General features: G+C 35.7%; 1 protein-coding gene across 1 annotated transcript in view; it reads right to left on the bottom strand.

Moving 5' to 3' along the window:
* Positions 1-845: 845 nt before the first annotated feature.
* The window catches only part of RAB10 (RAB10, member RAS oncogene family), an 83,453-nt gene continuing 62,198 nt past the window's right edge, over positions 846-22,100 (bottom strand). Inside the window, exons 3-6 of the mRNA XM_041755592.1 lie at positions 13,902-14,040; positions 8,450-8,539; positions 7,846-7,947; positions 846-3,395 (exon numbers count right to left, since the gene is read on the bottom strand). Of these exons, the coding sequence (XP_041611526.1) occupies positions 3,312-3,395; positions 7,846-7,947; positions 8,450-8,539; positions 13,902-14,040 (415 nt within the window). The 3' untranslated portion in view covers positions 846-3,311. The remainder of the gene's footprint in view (positions 3,396-7,845; positions 7,948-8,449; positions 8,540-13,901; positions 14,041-22,100) is intronic.

Here is a 22,100-nt window from a genome sequence, read left to right on the forward strand (position 1 = left end):
TTGGCTTTCTTTCTTTCTAAGCTCTATACCCAATGCAGGGCTTAATCTCCCAACCCTGAGATCAAGAGTTGCATGTTCTATTGACTGGGCCAGCCAGGTGGCCCTCATTGGCTCTTATGTATGTTTAGCTAATGATTGTGTTTGCTTTCTAAACTAGATCTTGAATTTAGGGGCAGAGACCATGTTCTATTTTCCTATACCAGTCTCTAAAGAAGAATCATGGGCCTCACCCTAGACACAAAACAGAAAAAGTTGGAGAATGAATAAGGAAGCACTGGAAAAACACTCTAGGTGATTCCTATCAACACTGCAAAATGAGAAAACTTCTACACATTATCCTTCTGGCAGAGATAATCTTGTCAACAAATATTTATCTCTATTGATTAATAGTGCCCTAATATGGGATTAAACTTTTCTTTATATAAAACAAAGCTGTCACTTATGGCTCACAAAAAAAGTGGGAAATACTTTTTTCATATAAGAGGATGGTCACCGCTGAAACAAGCATTCACCCTCCAAGATGAGAGCCAACCTTAGTGCCCCTGGGTAATCTAATCAGCTGTGGTCAGCTACAGTTGGCCTTTGGTACATTCTAGTGTTGCTGGACGGGGAGTGATAGTCACTGACTCTTTTGACACCAGGATGATTCTTTTTAGTGTCCCAGAGATTTCCATTTTTTATGTAGTTTCTTACAAAGATAGTTCTTGAAACTTCCGGTTTTCCCTAGGCTGAGAATGTTACTTCTCTTCTATCTGCCCCTCTAATATTGTTTGTTATTGTGTATTGTCTTCAGAAGTAATCCTCCATCTTCAACTCCATAAATAAATGAAAACCAAGCCACACAGTTGGAAATCAAGTTTTGTTTTTATATGAACAGAAGTAGACCATCTAGAAATATTTCAGTTTATTTAAATTGTTAAGTAGAATATGAAACCGAATTTGTAGCTAGTACCAGAGAATGGACTTAACTGTTTGGTGTTTAATGAGAACAGCTTCTACACAGGATCCCAAGAGACTTACAGAAAAAGGGGCAAAGCCCTAATATTAAGCAAATAAAACTCATGTTTCAAACAGGTTATACAAAAATTGATTTATACTCCATTTCCCTTTTTTTGATATTTAGAAAGTGCAGATTTAACAAAAGGTAGCCATATCCTTTCTATGTACAATGCCGATTATAATTATGCAAACAAAACTGTCAGTCTGTTACCCAAAAATCCCAGTGTTTAGCTCTCAAACCTTAAGTCACTGAATCGAATAAGGATTAAAGAGGGTTAAAAATAAAAAAGCTATTGCCACATTCCAGATGAAGGAAAGCAACACATACATTAAAATTAATCTAACAATAGTAGGTTTAACCTATAACTTTTCGAGAAGCTTAACATCATTTCATTATTATTTTTAGTGGAAAATTAGGGATTATTTGGCAATGCTGCTTTTACTAGTAAACAATGATAAAGTCAAGTGAAGGAAAAGCCTAACAACAACAACCAGTGAGGCATATAAAATTGTTTTTAGGGCACTATCTGAAAAATTCATGGATGTTTATAGCAGATACGTCCCTATGTTGTTGATGTGAGCCAAGAGAGCATTAAAATGCTATCCACGACACAGAAAGACTTTTCAATGGAAGCTGCTGTCCTAAACTCAGCCTCTGCTAGAAATGAATCATGCTATTCACAATTATTTCAACAAAGGTATCATCTTAGGATGCTAGCAGCATAGCAAACTTAACTTACCCTATCCTGATGATAAGCAATGAAGCAAAACTAGAAAAATGAAGTGAAAAAAGGACAGGGTTAGAGATAGCTGAAGATCTTATCTGTACATGAAAAGCCTTTTGTTGTCCTTTTCCCAAATCTATGGTAATACACGTTTTCCAAAGGGATGTGAAGACAGGACTTAAAAGTAATATTCTAAAGTATTTCTAATCTTAAGGTAAAGATAACTTAACACTGAAAAAGTGTTCTTCAAAGGCCAAATCTCAGTATATTTGGCAAACATGTTAATAAATTTCACTCCTCCTCCTTCCCACCATTTAAAAACAAACAAACAAACAAACCTTTACTGGGCTACCAAACTGCTAGAGGAGTTGCCAAAATGGAGACTACTCAAATTTCGGTTAAGAGATTTATTCTAGGAAAGTGAATAGGCTATACACCTAATTAGAAAGACAAACCACAACACCCTCCAAACACTAGTGCATGCAATTAACTCTTCCATTTCATAAACTCGGTGGATAGAAAGGGAACAAAGAGGGAAGGAGAAGAGGAGCATGAAGTAAAAGAGTGAATGGAGGAATCCGGGGCAGAAGTTTTAGGGGAGAGAGAAAATGAGAGGAAGACATTTGAGAGTAGTAGGCAGTTAGAATTGATCTTTCAGTTTACTTATTAGCAAGTTAAATCAGTACTTTATGTTAAACTTGAAAAACCTACTAGTTTGCCCCTTTCATTTTTAAATAACTCATACCATTGGATGGTGGGGGAGGGAGGAGCAAATAAAGCAGCATGCAGGAAGACAGACACAAGGAAAAAGTGGCCAAAGAGAAGAACTGGTGGCAGGAATAGCTTTAAATATCAAGGCCACTTAAAATAAGACTCAGCAAACCAAAGCTATCATTTCTGCATTACCCTTTGTCCTCAATTAACTACTTTGAAAATTACAGCCAAGCAAACCACAAACATTTCAATGGTTTATGTTTGGATGATATGTATGTCTCCTGCACATGCTTCCACCAAAACAAACAAACAAACAAACAAAATAAAGGGAAAACCAAAGAAGTTCCTTTCCACATAAGGCACAGGACAAAATTAATCCCATTTACACATTCAAGGCGAAAATGAGTGTTTTCCTGGCTTTTGTTTGTTTCTTTTGCTATCACATGTCTATAGATTATAGGGACTCAAGCACATTATCCATGACAGAAAATTCCACTGTTGTACAAAATAAAATTGTTAATTCTAACTTTTATTCTTATACAATTTGCAGAATAGAGTTGAAATGATTGCTATAGGTTTTAATGTTGATAAGAAGAACTGGACTATAATACAACTGAAATGCAGTGGTGAGCTGAGCAAGTACATTTAAAAATGAAGTCACAGACATGATTTTTCTATACATTTTCTTGTTTGAAGAAAATTATAAAGTCAGCAAGCAGTCACGGATGAAAGAACAAATAAAACAGGTGGATTGGAGAGTTAAGATGAGGAACAAAAATATCTGTTTAGAGTTAAAAATGGACAGAGTGGTTTATTTTGCAGCAAGAGGAAAAAACAGGGTGGTGGATGGCAACTGACGGAACAGGAGAACGCTCAGCAACATTTGCTCTTCCAGCCTGTCACGCCGCCTCCACTGCTGATATCTACATTTTCACTGTTGGGCTCTTTTACAGGGGTCTGGAACAAACACACAAGGAAAGCAACCCATGAAAAAACATTGCTACAGAGAAATCAAGATTTAACCACCAGAAATATTCTCATAAAGGTAACAAAATGTAACTAGTCACCTGAGATAGGTTTTCTCTCCCATGCAAAGTGAAGATTCGGCAGCTTTGTTTCTGCTGCCATTTCACCTGCTTACCCCAAGTTCTGAACTGTCTAGAGGCCTCTAGACACCCCTGTAATAAAGCTTTCAATATCTTTTCGGCTCTAATTTGCATAGAGGTTTGGTCTTAGCCCTGACCCCCTGAGTATCTAGAACTTAAAAAGCATTATCAAGCGTATGTATAAAACCTGATGTTGGGTCAAGTCTAACCTCAGAGAAGTAAAACAGCCCCTTCTGTCTGGTTACTTGCCTTTTGAGACTGAAGCTTGAAATACTCTATCATAGTTCTATTTATTTTTCTATCATAGTTTTAAAAAGGCAATCTCAACAATGATATGCTAACATTAAGTGGAGGAAAAAGAATAGGGCAGAATGCACAGTTGTGTAATTCATGTTAAAAATGGATATAGAAAAAAAATCAAAAGGAAAGACACCAAATGTTAATAGGAGAAAACTCTCAGGTACTGGGTTTATGAGTGATTTTATTTTCTTCTATGAATAATCCTGTATTTCCCCAATAACCTAAATATTAGTTTTAAAATCAGAAGAATATACTATTTTTAATGGATAGCCTAGTCTTTACAGTATGCATGAAAAGAACATTTTAACAGCTTACATACAGTAAAGCATACAAATCTTAATTGTGCTTAGATTTTTAGTATATAATATGAAGTTAGCAGCTCAAAATATAGAACGTAATACTCCCAGAAGGCTCCCCTGTGCCCCTTTCCAGCCAGTTACCACCCTCCTAAAGGTAATCAGTACTCTCATTTCTGTCACCAGGGATTAGTTTTTTTTCTTTTTTTGTTCTTGACCTTCAAATATATGCAACCATGTTTTATGTATTCTTTTATGTATGATTCTCTTTACTCAGCATCAGTCTGTGAAATTTATCCAGGCTGTTTTATTGTGTTAACAGTAGTTCATCATGAATGAAATTTTAAAAGTTAAGATATAACTAGAATGTATTCTCTCATGGTAATATAAGGGAAAGTTAAAGTAACCCAGGGGGTAAAACTTAAAATATTATAAAAAGTCATGTAGCCCAAGAGAAGCCCTACTTAAACTCTTAAGGAGGTGAAATTCTGACTTGCGCTTTGAGCTCACCTACCTACTCTTACTGCCCAATGGGATTCTTCTCATTGTATGTTAAAATTTCAAGTTTTGCATTAAAAAAATCTTTGTGAGTTTTCCTGAACAACCAACTTTACTCCTATTGCAGATCTTGAGAAAAATGTAGGGAAGAAGATAAAGAGGCCAGTCAGCATATATCCCACAACAAAAGAATATGGTTACACAGGAAATATTCTTTCTCTGGTAATTTTCACATGTGGGTCAGTTAAAAGTACATGGGTGTTTAAAAAAAAAAAATACATGGGTGCTTGTAACCAGGGAGGTCACTATATTCATTCACTTAGCACCTCACTCACAGTCTATCCTTTTACAATTTAACTTAGATCCTTGAAAGAGACTCTCTGAAAAAAGGAATTATCCCATGCAGAGTAAAATATTTTAAAGCCAAAAGTATTAAATTTATTAAATACAACATTAAAACTGTTCCTAGCCAAAAATAAGGGTGAATAACCAGATTTAAAAAGTGAGCAAAGTTTACAGAAAAGGAAATACAAAAGTGATTCTTAAACCTATCTTTAAAAATGCTCCCCATACTCTTTAAGAGAGCTACAAATTAAATATACATTTTTTAAAAATCTGCCAGACTGGGAAAGATCTGTAAGTCTTATAATCCATTATGTGGCTAGTGTGAGTAAACAATCTCATCCATTGCCAGAAGGAGTGTAAATGGGTACAAGCCTCATACCAACATATGGCAGCATGTAACAGAATTATAAAAATGTACACATATGCTCTTTGGCCACTCCTAGGATTCTGTCCTTCATATATTTGCACATAATCATAGGCTTGCAAAATGATTTAAATTTAAGATTATTAACTGCCATACAATTTATGAGACCATAAGGCTGAAAATCAACTGAATGTCCCTCACTGAAAAACATGTTTAATTATGACATATCCACTCAAAGGAATAGCATTCAATTATTTTAAAAGTGGAATTATTTTACTTATTTTAAGTGCCAGAGTACATGTTGCCCTATCTGTTAAAAAAAAAAAAAAAAAAAAGGTGGGAATAAAATATATATTCAAATTTACTCATATATAAATAATTAAGAAGTTAATTACATTGATTACCTGTGGGGGAAGAATGAGAAGTTGAGGGAGTATGGTGGGAAACTTCCCTGTACTTTCACTCTCTTTAAATGTTTGAACCACGAGAGTGAATACCTATTCAAATAAGTTAAAAATGTTTTAAATCGCTTTCATTCTAAAATTAATTTTTCTTTTATCAACTCAGGAGAGAAATCATGACACAGAAAGCTGCTCGCCAGGAAGCACTCCTGTATTTCCCATACACTAATTTAAAGCATGTTTATGTTTGACGTTTTAACTCCTAACTTTACCATATTGAAAAGCATATGTATGTGTATGGGAAAAAAATGGGATCCCACATTGGGGCCTGCCTGTATGTGGAAGACTCCAGACTGAGATCTTTATTGGTGTATCCATACTTTTAAACCTCTAATGTGATAACAAGGAAGATCTATCAACCACAGGGACACAGATTACAAGACTACATAAACTTTATTATTTTTTCTTAATGTCAAGATTAATGAGAAGACCAAGGGATACAGTGTAGACAGAAAAAAAAAAATCAAAAACAATGGAGAAAACTAAAAAATCCAGAAAGAGAAAGAACACAAGAGACAAGAGTATTTCAATAAGTGTTACGGTAAATTCTGTAGGTATTAGAATAATTTTTCACTGTGACCTACCAAACTCTGAAATACAAAGTATTCCACAACTAAAAAGGTTATTTTTCTATTCCTGTTATTCTTTTCATTTAATTAAAAATATGAACATTTTCCCTTGTCCACCGAGTACTTGACTTCTTTATTCTATTTTTTTTTCCTCACAGGCATATTTTCATATATAAAAATGTATTTCCACAAGGAATTCCAAGGGGTTTTAGCTTTATATACTTGTGAAAGAGTATTTTTTAAATTTTAAATTTTTATAACTTTAAAAAGACACATTAAAATTTCTGAACAAAAAAAAATAAAAATAAAAATAAAATAAAATAAAATAAAATTTCTGAACAAAACTATATAAACATATGGGTCATTGAGTAATTGTGTTCTCTATCTCCTTCTCCTTACCACCATCACCCACTTGGAATACTTACTACTTAAGAGTTTGGTATAGATCCTTCCAGATCTTTGTTTTGCTAAATAAACCAAATGTGTGTGCACATGCATTTGCATGTGTGTTTGGTAGCATATATAATTTTAAAAAGATCATATTACACGTATTATATCCTAACTTGCTTTTTATTACTCAATATATTATAGATACCAGGATATCAGCAGATGTGGAAGGGCACAACTTTTGCTTTAGAGTTCCTGTGAAAAGCAGTAACTGGTGACTTTTTTCTGGTTTGAACACACAATTATAGTTAACAGGTAACTACATTTCACTATTAAAAAAAATAAGTTGTTGATTTCTCTGAAATTTCACTAGATGTATACTTGAGATACCATCACTATTATGTTTTATGGATAGATTAGTTTTGAAAAAATACTGTTATTTCAATTATAAAAATAGGATGGTTACCAGAAGCAATTAAATTTTCTCCTATACACAATTAAATTTTTTCATATACAATGCCTGCTTCTCCTTTAAGAGCTATGTCAGATTTCTTTTCTGTTTTTATGTGCATTTAAATGTACCTTAGATCGAATAAATAATTCAGAATTTATAACCAAATCTGCATATTAAATCTACTCATTTGAGGAAAAATATGAATTAGACTTCCCAATTTTGCTACAAGTTACTCATATTGGTAGGTATGTGATTCACAAATTGAAGCTAAACTAACTGAAGTAAAATGAATTCCCTGGGATCACATTTCAGCAATTTTTAAAATATCACAGATTGACATGATTGGCTAAATGAAATCCAGGGATGGATTTACGGCACTTATTCAGTATATAATATATATATGCTCTTTACTGGCACATATGAGAAATGACTATATATAAGGAAGTGATTCTGTAGCAGTAACTATTATCTTAAATTCTAAGAAATTACGGCAATGCAAAGAATGTATAAGAGAAGTGAGTCCAAAAGTAAACAGAAGAGTCATAAGACCACGGACAAGACAAAAAGTTGAAACTTCAAAAAAGAATTGTGACCCTGGGCACCTTGGGAGTAAAAATTGGATCTTACCTTTCGAAGGATATCTTCAGCTAATGTGAGGAAAGCCTTTTCGATGTTTATATTTGCTTTTGCACTAGTCTCAAAAAATCTAATACCATGCTCCCTTGCAATCTAAAATAGAAGCAAAATGTCATGATAAAACTATCAAGCACAGAGTGCCAACTGATGACTTTAGCATCCTGTATGAAACAATATTATCCTAAAGGCAGCAGTCCCTACTAGGTTATATAAAACAAAATACTTCAATGGGTCATGATTCAAACGGTCAAGTTCTTTCAAAAATAAGTAAACAAAAATAACAAAAGAACTTTATCCCTTCGGGAGTTTACTTCAGATACTTAAAGTCTTAAGCTAAAAAACTGAGAATCATTGATTAGTACTTTCTCTCCTTATAGTTCAAATACAGCTAAAAATACGACTACCACAGATTTGATTCTCCCACACTTGTTAGATATGCACTGGAAAAATTCACTCAAATGATAAACTGCTTCTCACAGCATTTATAAAACAATGGGAATAGCTCAGCACACTCCATTACCACTACCAACAATCAAATGCAGTACCATCTTCACAAAGAAAGGACAGCATATTAGTTTCATTCAGAGCTTTTTACCTGTTCTCCTTTTCCTTTAGGTACAACTCTTTTATCGTCCATATCACATTTGTTTCCTAGTAACATTCTTTCCACATCTTCATTGGCATGCTATAATGGAATGAAAATTTAATTTACACACTACCACGACTTACATCTTAATAGTCTCTTGTTTTTCTCAATTTTCAGCGTCACTTTTATAATCTGTAAATTTTAAAGCAATCACCCTGAAATCACCCCATGTTAAAAGCCTATACAAATGCGTAAATTACTTAGAAACACGATTCCTAAGACATACTGCTATCAAATATTATTTTACCCTAACAGGAGGCTGTCTAGTTTCTAGTTATATTCTCATCAAAAGAGAAGATATAGGCAAAAGATCTGAAACTGGAATGAATCTCTTATGCATAAGCTAAACCCAAGGTGGACCATGATTTTAGATAGTAAGTATCACCCAGTAGAAGCCTTAATTAAAAATTCTACAGAGTTCTTAAAATCTCAAAAAACCTACACTGCTAGAGCACAAGAAGATCCCATGCAGAAAAATCAGTTAAAAACAAATATTTGCTCCACTGAAATCCTGACTTCATTAGCACAAATAGAAAAATCCATCCCTAAAATTCATATGTAATCTCAAGGGACCCTGAAAAACAGGCAAAATGATGTTGAAAAAGAAGTACGAAGTTGGAAGATTCATACTTACTTCCTGATCTCAAAGCTTACTACAAAGCTACAATAATCAAAACAGTGTGCTCTGGCATAATGATATATACATAAATAGAATATAGAGCCAAGAAATAATCCCTTGCATGCATGATCAAATGATTTTCAACAAGAGTGTCAAGCCCACTCAATGTGGGAAAGAAAGAATAGTCTTTTTTAAAACTGGTGCTGGGCATACCAGATATCAATACGTAAAAGAATAAAGTTGGACCCTTAACTTACACAATATACAAAAATGAACTTGGGGCGCCTGGTGGCTCAGCTCATGATCCCAGGGTCCTGGGATGGAGTCCTGCATAGGGCTCCCTGCTCCACGGGAAGCCCGCTTCTCCCTCTCTCTCTGCCTGCCATTCCCCCTCCTTGTACTCCCTGTCAAATAAATAAATAAAATCTTAAAAAAAAAAAAAATCAAAACAAAAATGAACTCAAAGTGGATCAAAGGCCTACATATAAGACCTAAAACTATAAAACTCATAAAAGAAAATATAGGAGAAATTTTTATGACATTTGATTTGGCAATGGTGTCTTGGATATGACACCAGAAGTATAGGCAACAAAAGAAAAAATAGGCAAATTTTACTTCACTAAAATTAAGAACTTTTGTGAAAAAAAAAAAAAAAAGAACTTTTGTGTGTCAAAGGTCTCTATTAAGAATGAAAAGACAACCAACCCCCAGAGTAAGAAAAATATTTGCAAATCATCTATCTTTGATCCAATACTCCTTTCCCTGCATGTCTCTACAGCCAAGGTAGTTAGGTTCTCTAGATAACGAAAAGTAATTTGAGATTTGATTTATCTTAAATTTGAATCCATCACATTCTTTCCACCAGCCCTATCTTTTTATGAGCAACTTTTACTTATTTCTTCAGATCTCGGCTTAAATGTCATTCCTCATATCAAGATTGTTTGGCTATTTCAGGTCCCCTGGCCTGCACCTCCATATGAATTTTAAGATTAATTTGTCAATTTCTGCCAGCTCACTCACCCCACCCCCCAAATTCCCAAGAGAGTAGGTGGGATTTTGACAGGAATTACACTGAATCTGCAGATCACGTTGGCTAGTGCTGCCATCTTAATGATGTGAAATCTTCCAATTCATAAACATGGGGTGTCTTTCCAATTACTCAGATCTTTCATTTCCTTTTAAAATTTTATGGTTTTCAGTATTTAAGTCTTGTATGTCTTTGGTTAAAATTTTCCTAATTTTTCTTCTTTTTGATGCTACTCTAAATGGACCTATATTCTTAATTTCATTTTTGGATTATTCACTGCTAGTATGTAGAAATTCAATTGATTTTTATATACTGATCTTGTTTTAGCAGTTTTATTTTTTGGTTTGTGCATGTTGTTTTTTTTTAAGTTTTTATTTATTTGAGAGAGAGAAACAAAGTGGGAAAGCCCAAGAGCAGGGGGAGCAGCAGAGGGAGAGAGAAACCAATGTGGGGCACAATCTCAGGACCCAGGTATCATGACCTGAGCCAAAGATAGTTGCTCAACTGACTGAGCCACCCAGGTGCCCCTACGTGCATGGTTTCCTTAGGATTTTTTTTTTCTTTTTAAGATTTTATTTATTTGAGAAAGAAAGAGAGGAGGCATGCACACAAGCAAGTGGGAGTGGTAGGGAGGTGAGAGAGAAGCAAGCTACTCACAGAGCAGGGAGCCCAATGCAGGACTGGATCCCAGGATCCTGGGATCATGACCTGAGCCATAGGTAGATGCTTAACCAACTGAGCCACCCAGGCACCCCTCCATAAGATTTTCTAAATACAAAAATCTCATTACTTACATAGTTTTCCTTCCCAATCTGGGTTTCTCCCTTTTCTTTTTGCCTAATTGCCCTGGCTAGAACCTCTATTACAATTCTGAGCAGAAGTGGCATACTTCTCATTTTTGTGATTGTAAGGGCAGGTATGATGCTGACTGTGGGATTTTCACAGATGTCCTTTACTAGGTTAAGGACATTCTTTTCTATTTCTAGTCTGTGAGTGTTTTTATCATGAAAGGGTGTTGGATTTTGTCAAATTTTCATTGAGTCTGTTGGAACGATTATATGGCTTTTTGTCTTTTATTTATCACGATGGTGTACTACAGGGGTACCTGGGTGGCTCAGTCAGTTATGCATCTGCCTTCAGCTCAGGTTGTGATCTCGGGGTCTTGGAATCAAGCTCCATGTCAGGCTCCCTTCTCAGCAAGGAGTCTCCTTCTCCCTCTCCCTCTGCCCCTCCTCACTGCTCATTCTCTCTCAAATAAATAAATAAATAAATAAAATCTTAAAAAAAAAAAAAAAAAGATGGGTGTATCACACACTGATTGATTTCTTATATTGAACCACCCTTGCAATATATAATCCTTTTTAAAATGTTGCTGGATGGGAGACGTCTGAGTGGCTCAGTGACTGAATATCTGTTTTTGGCTCGGAGCATGATCCCAGAGTCCTGGAGATGGAGTCCAGCATGGGATTCCCAAAGGGAGCCTGCTTCTCCCTCTGTCTATGTCTCTGCCTCTCTCTGTATCTCTCATGAAAAAATAAAATCTTAAAAAAATATATGTTGGATCAATTTAGCTTTTTTTCATTTAGTTAAAGCTTGAATTTCTATAACAAAGTGAAAATTAGGCAACACCAATCTCTTATATGTCAGATATGTTGGGAAACTGAAGCCATCAAGCCTATGAAGTTAAATATATAAGGCTCTAATATTTAGACATTAAAAACACATTTGGCCTTAGTCCTCTGGCACTTACTCCTAACTTCCCAAGTGACAGAGTATCTTTTGTTGTTTAGAATAGGGCCCTTGCTGGGATCCCTGGGTGGCGCAGCGGTTTGGCGCCTGCCTTTGGCCCAGGGCGCGATCCTGGAAACCCGGGATCGAATCCCACGTCGGGCTCCCGGTGCATAGAGCCTGCTTCTCCCTCTGCCTGTGTCTCTGCCTCTCTCTCTATCTCTCTGTGACTATCATAAATAAATAAAAATTAAAAAAAATTAAAAAAAAAAAAAAAAAAAAAAAAAGAATAGGGCCCTTGCTGCTTACCTACGTTTAGGCTAATGAAGAACTAGGGCAGAGGGCGGCTGATCTACAGAGCTTCACAAAGGAAGCTGGTCACCAGAGGAACCATTCGTGATTGAAGAATTAGAACTTTCAGCTGCCACTCCTCTACTTACCAGGAGGTGAACGGGACTAGAGATTAAGTTTAATCACCAGAGGCCAATGATTTATTAACTAACTATACCTATGCAGTAAAACTCGGATCAAATCTCTGCAACAATAAAGTTAGGGGACCTCTTCTAGGTTGGTGAACACATCAAAAATGCCCAGAGGGTGACATATCCAGAGATGGATGGCATGGAAGCTCTGTGTTCCCCAATTCCCATACGCTTCCTTTACATCTCTTCTATTTAGGTGTTCCTGCACTGTATCCTTTATAATAAAATTATAAATGTAAATACAACACTTTCCTGAGTTCTAGGAATCATTCAGCCAACTACTGAACCCAAAAGTGGATCCTGGGAACCCCCAAACTTGCCAAGTCAGACGAAGTGTGGGTAGCTGAGGGGTCCAGGACTTAACATCTGAAAGAAGGGCAATTTTATGGGACAGAGTCCTTACACTTGGGGGTCTGACACTAAGGCTGGGTAGTTAGTGTCAGGATAGGACCGAACTGTAGAAAATCCAGTTCATGCCACAGAATTTGGAAAACTGGTTATTGTTGGAACAACATTGCACAGTGTCTTTATCAATTGCTCCTACTACACGTGCTAACTTGGCTGAATCATAAAATAAAGGCTGAGGAAATCCAAAATGGAGCCTTTTGTTTCAAAATCTGCTACGATCAACTGATAATAATAACACACTTTCAAGATTTATTGCAGCGATGGAAAAGTTATTAATGAACTGTCAGAATTGCTACCATTGAGATATCATTATCTTGTGTCTAATACTACCTTAAAACTAGGTCTTCTAGCCAAAACTGCTTTAAAGAGTTAGTCTTAAGGAAATTCAAAGCTTAGAAGACTGCAGTAGGACATGAAAAATTATTTCAACAAGAAGCTAGACCTATATTGCAGAACAGAAACAGATCTGCTTTGACATGTATTTTACTTTTTAAAACTGACATCTTCACATGCGATGATATGGCATTATTTTCTTGGGTTTTTACCACATCACTATTCTGTATCTTTCAAAATATCTAGAAGTGATACATTTCTGTTGTTTTAAATTACTACTAAAAATGTAATTTATTCATTTAATAAAAATCTACCAACAAAGAATTCATTTAAAAAGAGGTATGAGGGAAAAAAAAAAAAAAGAGGTATGTGGGCAGCCTGGGTGGCTCAGCGGTTTAGCGCCGCCTTCAGCTCAAGGCGGGATCCTGGAGACCCGGGATCGAGTCCCACATCAGGCTCCCTGCATGGAGCCTGCCTCTCTGTCTCTCATGAAAAAATAAATAAAATATTTAAAAAAATAAAAAGAGGTATGTAAAACCACTGGTAGCTTCTACATGGGGTCATCTTATAAGATGGCTGTATAGAATTTTGGAATAAGTAATTGCTTTGGATGGGGTTCTAGAAAGAGTTACCCAAAAATTTAAGAGAAAGGTAGGCAAAATATAACATTAACCTTTAAGAAGTAAAATAACTCAATAATAATGATAGTACATGATATCCTAAACATAATTTAGAATTATTTATCCTTAACTAAACACAAAAATGTGTCTTTATAAAAGGATTTATACAATTTCTAGGTCTTACCTCATCTATGTTTCTAAGCCATTTGCTGATGTTTTCAAAACTTTTACCATTGGTGATGTCATATACTAGCATGATACCCATTGCTCCTCTGTAGTAGGAGGTTGTGATGGTGTGAAATCGCTCCTGGCCTGCTGTATCCCTGAAAAAAAAAAAAAAAAAAAACCAGTAATAATTTGTATTAAGCATTCTGATATTATTACATTCTAGATATATTCATGACCTACTTACAGTGAACAAAAACCTGGAAGGGAAAAATCCTAGAAAAATGACATGTAAACTCTTAGAGCTTATTTTAAAATGAACACCAGGGGCACGTGGGTGGTTCAGTCGGTTAAGCATCTGCCTTCCACTCAGGTCATGATTCTTTCCTCAGGTCATAATCCCAGGGTCCTGGGATAGAGCCCCACATCGGGCTCTCTGCTCTAGCAGGGAGCCTGCTTCTCCCTCCTCCTCTCCCTCTGCCTGCTGCCCCACCCCACCCCACTTGTGCTCTCTGTGAAATAAATAAAATCTAAAAAAAAGAAAAAAAAGAAAAAAAAAAAAGAAACACCAGTAAGTGTGCTAAAAACTCTTGAAATTCCATCTTATTCAGTGATCTAGTTCTATAATATAACACCAAAACGTGAATGTTTAGAACACTAAAGGGTTACAACATAGTACAGCCACGTTTACCTTTAGGATTGTTTACAAAATATTGTAAATAGAATCTTTTCAATTCCTTCATGCCAGAGATCTAAGATATATATTTTGCTCCTGTAATTTTCCCCTCTTGTTCGCATCACCAATTTCTTCCTTTTATGAATCATTCTCATCAGCATACATACATGTTTACTATCTCCTACTTTTCGAAAAAAGCAAAATTGAAAAAACCCCACAGTACACACACACACACACACATGAGTGTAAAAAAAGTGAACTCTAAATAAGGTCTTTTGATTTTATCAATGTAAATTTTCTGGTTTTGCTTTCATATTGTGGTGTAAGATGTTACCATTGGGGAGAGCTGGGTGAAGGATACACAAGACTTTTTTGTACTATTTTTGTAACTTCCTGTGAGGCTATAATTATTTTAAAATAAAAGTTAAAAAACAAAGTCTGCTGGGGAGGGAACAGAGAAATGTGATGTTAATTGGAGCGATGTAGGGTTGAGAGATGTATAGATTTGTGTGATCACCAACGCAAACAAGATAGAAAACTGTTGTAGCACCCCTCATCTCCTATAGTCCCTACACTCTGGCCAATAATCTGTTTTCCGTATCTATAATTCTGTCATTTCCAGAATGCTATATAAATGGAATCATGCCATATACAACCTTTTGAAATGGTCATCCTTCCCTTTTTCACCATAAGCTCCTTGAGATCTATTCAAGTTGTTGCATGTAATACTAATCTATTCCATTTTATTGCTGAATAGTATTCCATTGTATGGACATATCATAATTTGTTTAATTACTCACCTGTGGAAGGACACTGGGTTGTTTCCAGTTTTTGGCCATTACAAGTAAAGTTGCTATGAATATTATATACAAGCTCCCATGTGTATATCAGTTTTAATTTCTCTGGGATGAATACCCAGGAATGTTATTGCTGAGCCTTATGATAATACATATTGAAATTTATAAGAAACTGCCAAGCTTTTCTAGAGTGGCTGTACCACTTTACATTCCAACAAGCAATGTAACAGATCCAGTTTTTCTGCATCCATTAGCATTTGGTGTTGTTACTATTTTTTATTTTAATCTAATAAACAGGTGATGCTTCATGGTCATTTAAATTTGTATTTCTCTATGGCTAATGATAGTGAACATTTTTTCATGCAATTATTTGCCATCCATATATTCTCTCTGGTGAAATGGCTGTTCTTGTCTTCTGCCCATTTTCTAACTGGATTGCTTTTCTTTTTGAAACACTGCTGCATGTTGAGAATTGAGTCTTTTGAGAGTGAAAGTTTGAATACTGAAATCCAATTTACTTATTTTTAAAAAATCTTTGATGAATCATGGCTTTAGTGCTATATCTAAGAACTTTTTGCCTTAAGTTTTAGGTCCCAAAGATTTTGTTTTCTTCTAAAAGAATATGGTTTTACATTTCATATTTAAATTGATGATACACTTTCAAGTTAATTTTTGTACAGGGTGTAAATTTTAAGCAGAGGTTCATGTTTTTACTTATGGATATCCAACTACTCTAGCACCATTGTTGAAAATGTTGAGGAAAGAGCCTTTCTTTGAATTGCTTTTTGTACCTTTGACAAAAATCAATCAACCATGACCCAGTTCTGTTTCTGGGTTTTTCTTTTTCTTCCAATGACCTATGTGTTTATGCCTCCCTCAATACCATACTGTCTTGATTACTGTAGCTAAATAAAGTCTTAAAACCAGATAGATTCCTCTCACTTATTTTTGTCAAGAGTTGTTTTGGCTAACCTAGCCTTTCCATATAAGTTGCTGTTTTTAGGTAGGCTCTGTGCCCAGTAAGGAGCCCAATTCAAGCCTTGAACTCACAGCCGTCAGATCAAGATCTGAGCTGAGATCAAGAGCCAGGTGCCTAACCAACTGAGCCACCCAGGTGACCCTCCCTATACATTTTAAAACCAGCTTGTCTATACCTACAAAAAATATCTCCCTAGCAAACTTCTTTAAAGAGTTCTCTAATTTCTGTCTTCCCAAATTCATTCCTCAACCAATTCTGACTACTGCTACTACTATTCTACAAGACTGTTCTTCTTCAAAAGGTCTCTGAAAACAACCTCTGATAGCTAAATCCAGGATTTAGTTCCTTTTTATATATTTTAATCATTCATTAGGATGTCATAAAATTGACCACTTTCCTTTCTTGAAACAGTTTGTTATCATGGCTTTTATGACAATACATGTTTCTGCTCTTAGTTCTATGGCACTGACTACTCAGTCTCAGTAACTTTTACTGGCATTCTAACATTCAGAGATATAGTAAATGACACTATCTACATAGTAGCCAAAGCAATCTTCTTTAAATATATGTCTGATCACACTATTTTTCTGCTTAAAACTTCCAATAGCTTCAATGGGGAAAGAAAAGGTTTTTCCACAAATGGTGCTATAACAACGGTTATCTCCATGCGAAAGAATGAAGCTGGACCCCTACATTTTAACCATATAAAAATTAATTCAAAACAAATCTAAGACCTGAATCTTAGAGTTGAAACTATAAAACTCTTAGAAGAAAATATAAGAAGGATGCTTAACATCATTAGTCATTAGGGAACTACAAATCAAAACCACTTCATACACTCTAGGATGGCTATAATCAAAAAAGCAAACAACAAAGGATGCAGAGAAATCGAAACCCTCATACACTATTGGTGTAAATGTAAATTGATGCTGCCACTGTGGAAAATAGCCTGGCAGTTCCTCAAAATGTTAAACATTTAGATATGATCCAGCAACTCTATTTATTGGTATATAATCAAGGAAAATAAAAACATATGCCAACACGAAAACACATACATCAATATTCATAACAACATTATTCATAATAGCCAAGAAGTAGAAACAACCTGAGTGCCCGTCAACTGATAAATGGATAAATAAAATGTGGTATAGTCATACAATGGAATACTATTCAGACATAAAAAAGAATGAAGTACTGATAACTCCTACAACATGGGTGAATCTTGATAACATTATGTTAAGTGAAAGAAATCAGACACAAAAGATCAGATAGTGTATGATTCCATTTATATGAAATGTCCACAACAGGAAAATTCATGTAAGTAGAAAGTGGCTGGATGGGGAATGGCTGCTAAAGAGTATAGGGTTTCAAAAAAAAAAAAAAAAAGTATGGGCTTTCTTTTTGGGAATATACACAGGTTCTAATATTGTGGTGATGGTGTATACATACCTTGAAAATACACTAAAAAAACCAACTGTATACTTTAAATGGGTGAACTGTATGGTACATGAATTATGTCTCATCTCAATAAAGCTATCACAAAACAAAAAAGATTACTAGGCTTAAAAAAATAAAACAAAATATCCGATTTATTACGACTAGAACCAATTCCAAAATCGTTATCTTGAGGTTTACAAAGTGTTACAGGACTTGTTCTTTTCTCCAGCCCCCCCCCCCCATTTTTTTAAAAAGATTTTGTTTATTTATTCATGAGAGACACAGAGAGGAAAGAGAGAGAGAGAGAGGCAGAGACACAGGCAGAGAGAGAGAAGCAGGCTCCCCTCAGGGAGCCCGACGTGGGACTCCCTGGATCTCCAGGGTCTCCAGGATCACGGCCCGGGTTGAAGGCGTTGAAGGCGTTGAAGGCGGCGCTAAACTGCTGAGCCATCCGGGCTGCCCAAGCCCCCCAAATTCTGAGGCATTCTTTTCTTTGACAGTTAGTGTCACTTTTTTTTTTTTAATGTCCCCAAATTCACAAGCTTGTTTTCACTTGACAGCCTCTGAACTAGCTGTTGCCACAGCCTGCCTGTACATGATTGGCTCATATTCACATTTTGACCATCACCTTAATAATGAAGCCGTCTCTGACTACCCAATTTAAATAGTCATCCAGTCTTTCTCCATTCCGTCCCCCTACTTTACTTCTCTGTGTAACACTTATTACAGATTTATTGTCTCCCATGTTTTCTAAAATTAAAGTTCCATCAGAGATCTGTCTTGTTCATTGCAGAATCCATGGTATCTGCAAGTTGAATAAGCATTCAAATGTTAATGAGTCAGTATTTTAGAAAATTACCTTGCCGATTTTGCATTATTTTAAATATCAAAGCACTCCAATTCAGTTACATGACCCTTAAAAATATTAAAAATAATGCTTATATGCCCCAAAATATATATAGCCAGAAATATAACAGAACTACTAATACATCAATATTCCTTACATTCAATCCTGGTACACAATTACCATGTTCACACATCTGCCTTCTATCCATCTATCAATTCAAACATGTACTGATCATCTACCTTGTGCTGGACATTATAACACACACAACATGGGTTTGGAGTCAGATCCATGTTTATCCTCAGACTCCAATCCTTCTGGGTAGGTGAACTTAAAAGTATATAAAAGTAAAAAAAAAAAAAAAGGTATATAAAAGTCTCTGGATCTTTTATTTTCATTCACAGCTGGAAGAAATAACTAAAGTAAAATTCCATAATTTATTTATATTATAAATAAGCCCAAAGCAATCTGTAGTAGAAAAATATGCAAAGATACAATGTCATTTTGAGATCTAAAATTTATGATTTCAAGATGTCCTTAAGTCAAAATCATCTCTGTTGATGCTCTTTCAAGTTTGTATCTGTGTTGAAGCTGCTTCACAAGGAAATCCATGGCTTTGACTAAAGCCTATTTCTGAATAAAGGTAAGATAAAATGATTTTTTATTTAGCCAAGTTAAAGATGACCTGGCTGGACTTTTCAACTTTTGTAAGAGAATTTCAGTCCTGTCACTTGCCTAACTCACCTCAAAGTATATGGATTTGCCCTTTAATATAATGTAAAATCCTGGGTGCCTGAGTGGCTCAGTCAGTTAAGCATCTGCCTTCGGCTCAGCTTGCGATCTCAGAGTCCTGGGATCCAGCTCCACATTGGGCTCCCTGCTCAGCAAGGAGTTGGCTTCTCCCTCTACCTCTGCCCCTCCCTTGCTCCTGCCTACTCTTTCTCAAATAAATAAACTCTTTAAAATAAAAAATGTAAAAATGTAAAATCCCATCTATTCATTCTGCAAGTATTTACTGAACAAATAGTACATGCGAGATACTATTCTAGACACCAGAGAGAAAGTTGTAAACAAAATAATTCCTTCCTTAACGAAGTTTATAGTCTACTGGGGGTAGGCAACAACCAAATAAATCATTTTTTAAAATATTTTATTCATTTGTTCATGAGAGACAGAGAGAGAGGGAGGGAGGGGGAGAGAGAGAGAAAGAGAGAAAGGCGCACAGACACAGGCAGAGGGAGAAGCAGGCTCCATGCAGGGAGCCTGATGTGGGACTTCATCCCGGGTCTCCAGGATCAGGCCCTGGACTGAAGGCGGCGCTAAACTGCTGAGCCACTGGGCTGCCTCTAAATCATTATTTCTAAAACTATGTATCTTCAGAGAGTGAGAAGTACCAAGAATATAAAAATTAAATAGACTAGGGGCTGATATTGGGGATGGTGCAAGCAAGTAAAATTTTAAACAGAATGGTGAGGGAACACCTCAGTGAGAAGGTAAAGGGAATAAGGAAGTGTCTAGGGGTAACAATGTTCTAAAAAGAGGGAAGAACAAGTGCAAAGGTCCTGACCCATAGCTAAGGAATAATAAAGAGCACAATAAGACTTCAGCTTTTTCTCTGAGATAGGAAGTCTACTGAAGGCTTTAAAAAAAGAAGTAACTTAACCTGCATTTAAACAGAATCATTCTAAGGGCACCTGGGTGGTCAGTTGGGTAAGTGTCTGCCTTTGGCTTGGGTCATGCCTGGGATGGAGCCCTGCACTGGGCTCCCTGCTCAGTGGGGAGCCTGCTTCTACTCCCTCTCCCTCTGCTGCTGCTCCCCCTGCTTGTGCACACTCTCTCTCTAATAAATAAATAAATAAATAAAATCTTTTAAAAATAAAAATAAGAAGAATCATTCTATTTACTGTGTTGAAAAACGGTGTGTGTGTAAAAGCAGAGTCAGAAGGTAATGCAATACCAAAAAAGGGTAATTAGAGATCAAGGAGTGGAGGAGCCAGATCATCTTGATATAGCCAAGTTGGAAGAATGTATGACATTTGTAAATGAAAATGGGATAGAGAAAGCCTTTATTTTTTTTATTTTTTATTTTTTTGAGAAAGCCTTTAAAAAACTTAGGAAAGCATATAAAAAGAAGGAAGGTAGTTGGGTTTAAGAGATTTTGGAAGATGGAGGAGACTAAAAGAACAGATGGAGCAGAATGTCATGGATCAAAACAAACTTAACTCCGAATTTAAATAATGATTATCTTCTTTTCAGAGGGGCCATTAATATTTCAGTATCTTTTCTATTGACATTTCATATGTAAACAGTATTATAAAACCTCCTAAGTGCTACTGATTTAGATTTAACTAAGTAATGTCTTTTGCAGTGTATTCTTTCTTGGTAGAGAATTTAGTCATAGATTTGACACTGAAATGGGTGTATAATTTGCTAATTTTTGTAATGTGAATGAATGGGGAAGAAGAAAGCATATCATAGCTAGACAGTTTTGGGGGTGGTTGCTCATAGTGAGGTACTGTGGAAGATCTCTTTAAATTGTTACTACTTATGACAAAAAATGAAGTAAAAGTTTTGTATGCCTCCTACACTATAGCCAGTAGGCACTTCTGGAGTCCCAGGTGCTACACACACACACACACACACACACACACACACACACACACACTCTTTTGTCTTCGGTAAGTATATTTTCAGCCTGGATTTTCTCTAGGAAACTTTAATCTTTCTCTAAGGATATAAAATTATTAATTGATTTATTCTTTTCTTTTTTTTTCTTTTTTTGGGGCAGACATTATGTTTTATTTTTTTCCTTGTTCCCTCCCTCCATTTATACCTTTCTTTCAGAAAAGAACTAAACTGTTTCTACTGTGATAAGAAAAAATTTTTCATGAAATCATAAATTACATGTGATCACAGGTACCTTGTGACTAAATAGATGAGATTAATTAAAGACAAAACAAGAATTTGGAGTTGAGGAAAATGGAAAATATAAATACACTATCTCTAAAGGACAATTTATTTGCTATGCTTATCTTATAAAACTTACCTAGAAATTTCTTGGGGGCCAAGGCAAAAAAAAAGGAAAAAGAGAAAGGACTAAGGAGGGATACCCACAGTAGATTATATTACTCTTTTCAGAAATAATGTAAAGAATGCGGGGGAAGGGCAACCCAGGTGGTTTGGCGGTTTAGCACCGCCTTCAGCCCAGAATGTGATCCTGGAGACCCGGGATGGAGTCCCACCTCAGGCTCCCGGTGTGGAGCCTGCTTCTCCCTCTGCCTGTGTCTCTCATGAATAAATAAAAAAAAAATCTTAAAAAAAAAAAAAGAACGGGGGGGGGGGGGGGGGGGACCAGATCATTACAAATGCAGAATATGTTTTTGTAAACCTCCTTGTTATTTTCAGTAAATTAACAAATTTAAAGGTAAGGATGATAAAAATTGTGGTCTAAGAATGTAAATAAACATAGTTACAGGGGATCCCTG

Source organism: Vulpes lagopus, chromosome 5 (assembly GCF_018345385.1).
Source record: "Vulpes lagopus strain Blue_001 chromosome 5, ASM1834538v1, whole genome shotgun sequence".
Lineage (NCBI taxonomy): Eukaryota > Metazoa > Chordata > Mammalia > Carnivora > Canidae > Vulpes > Vulpes lagopus.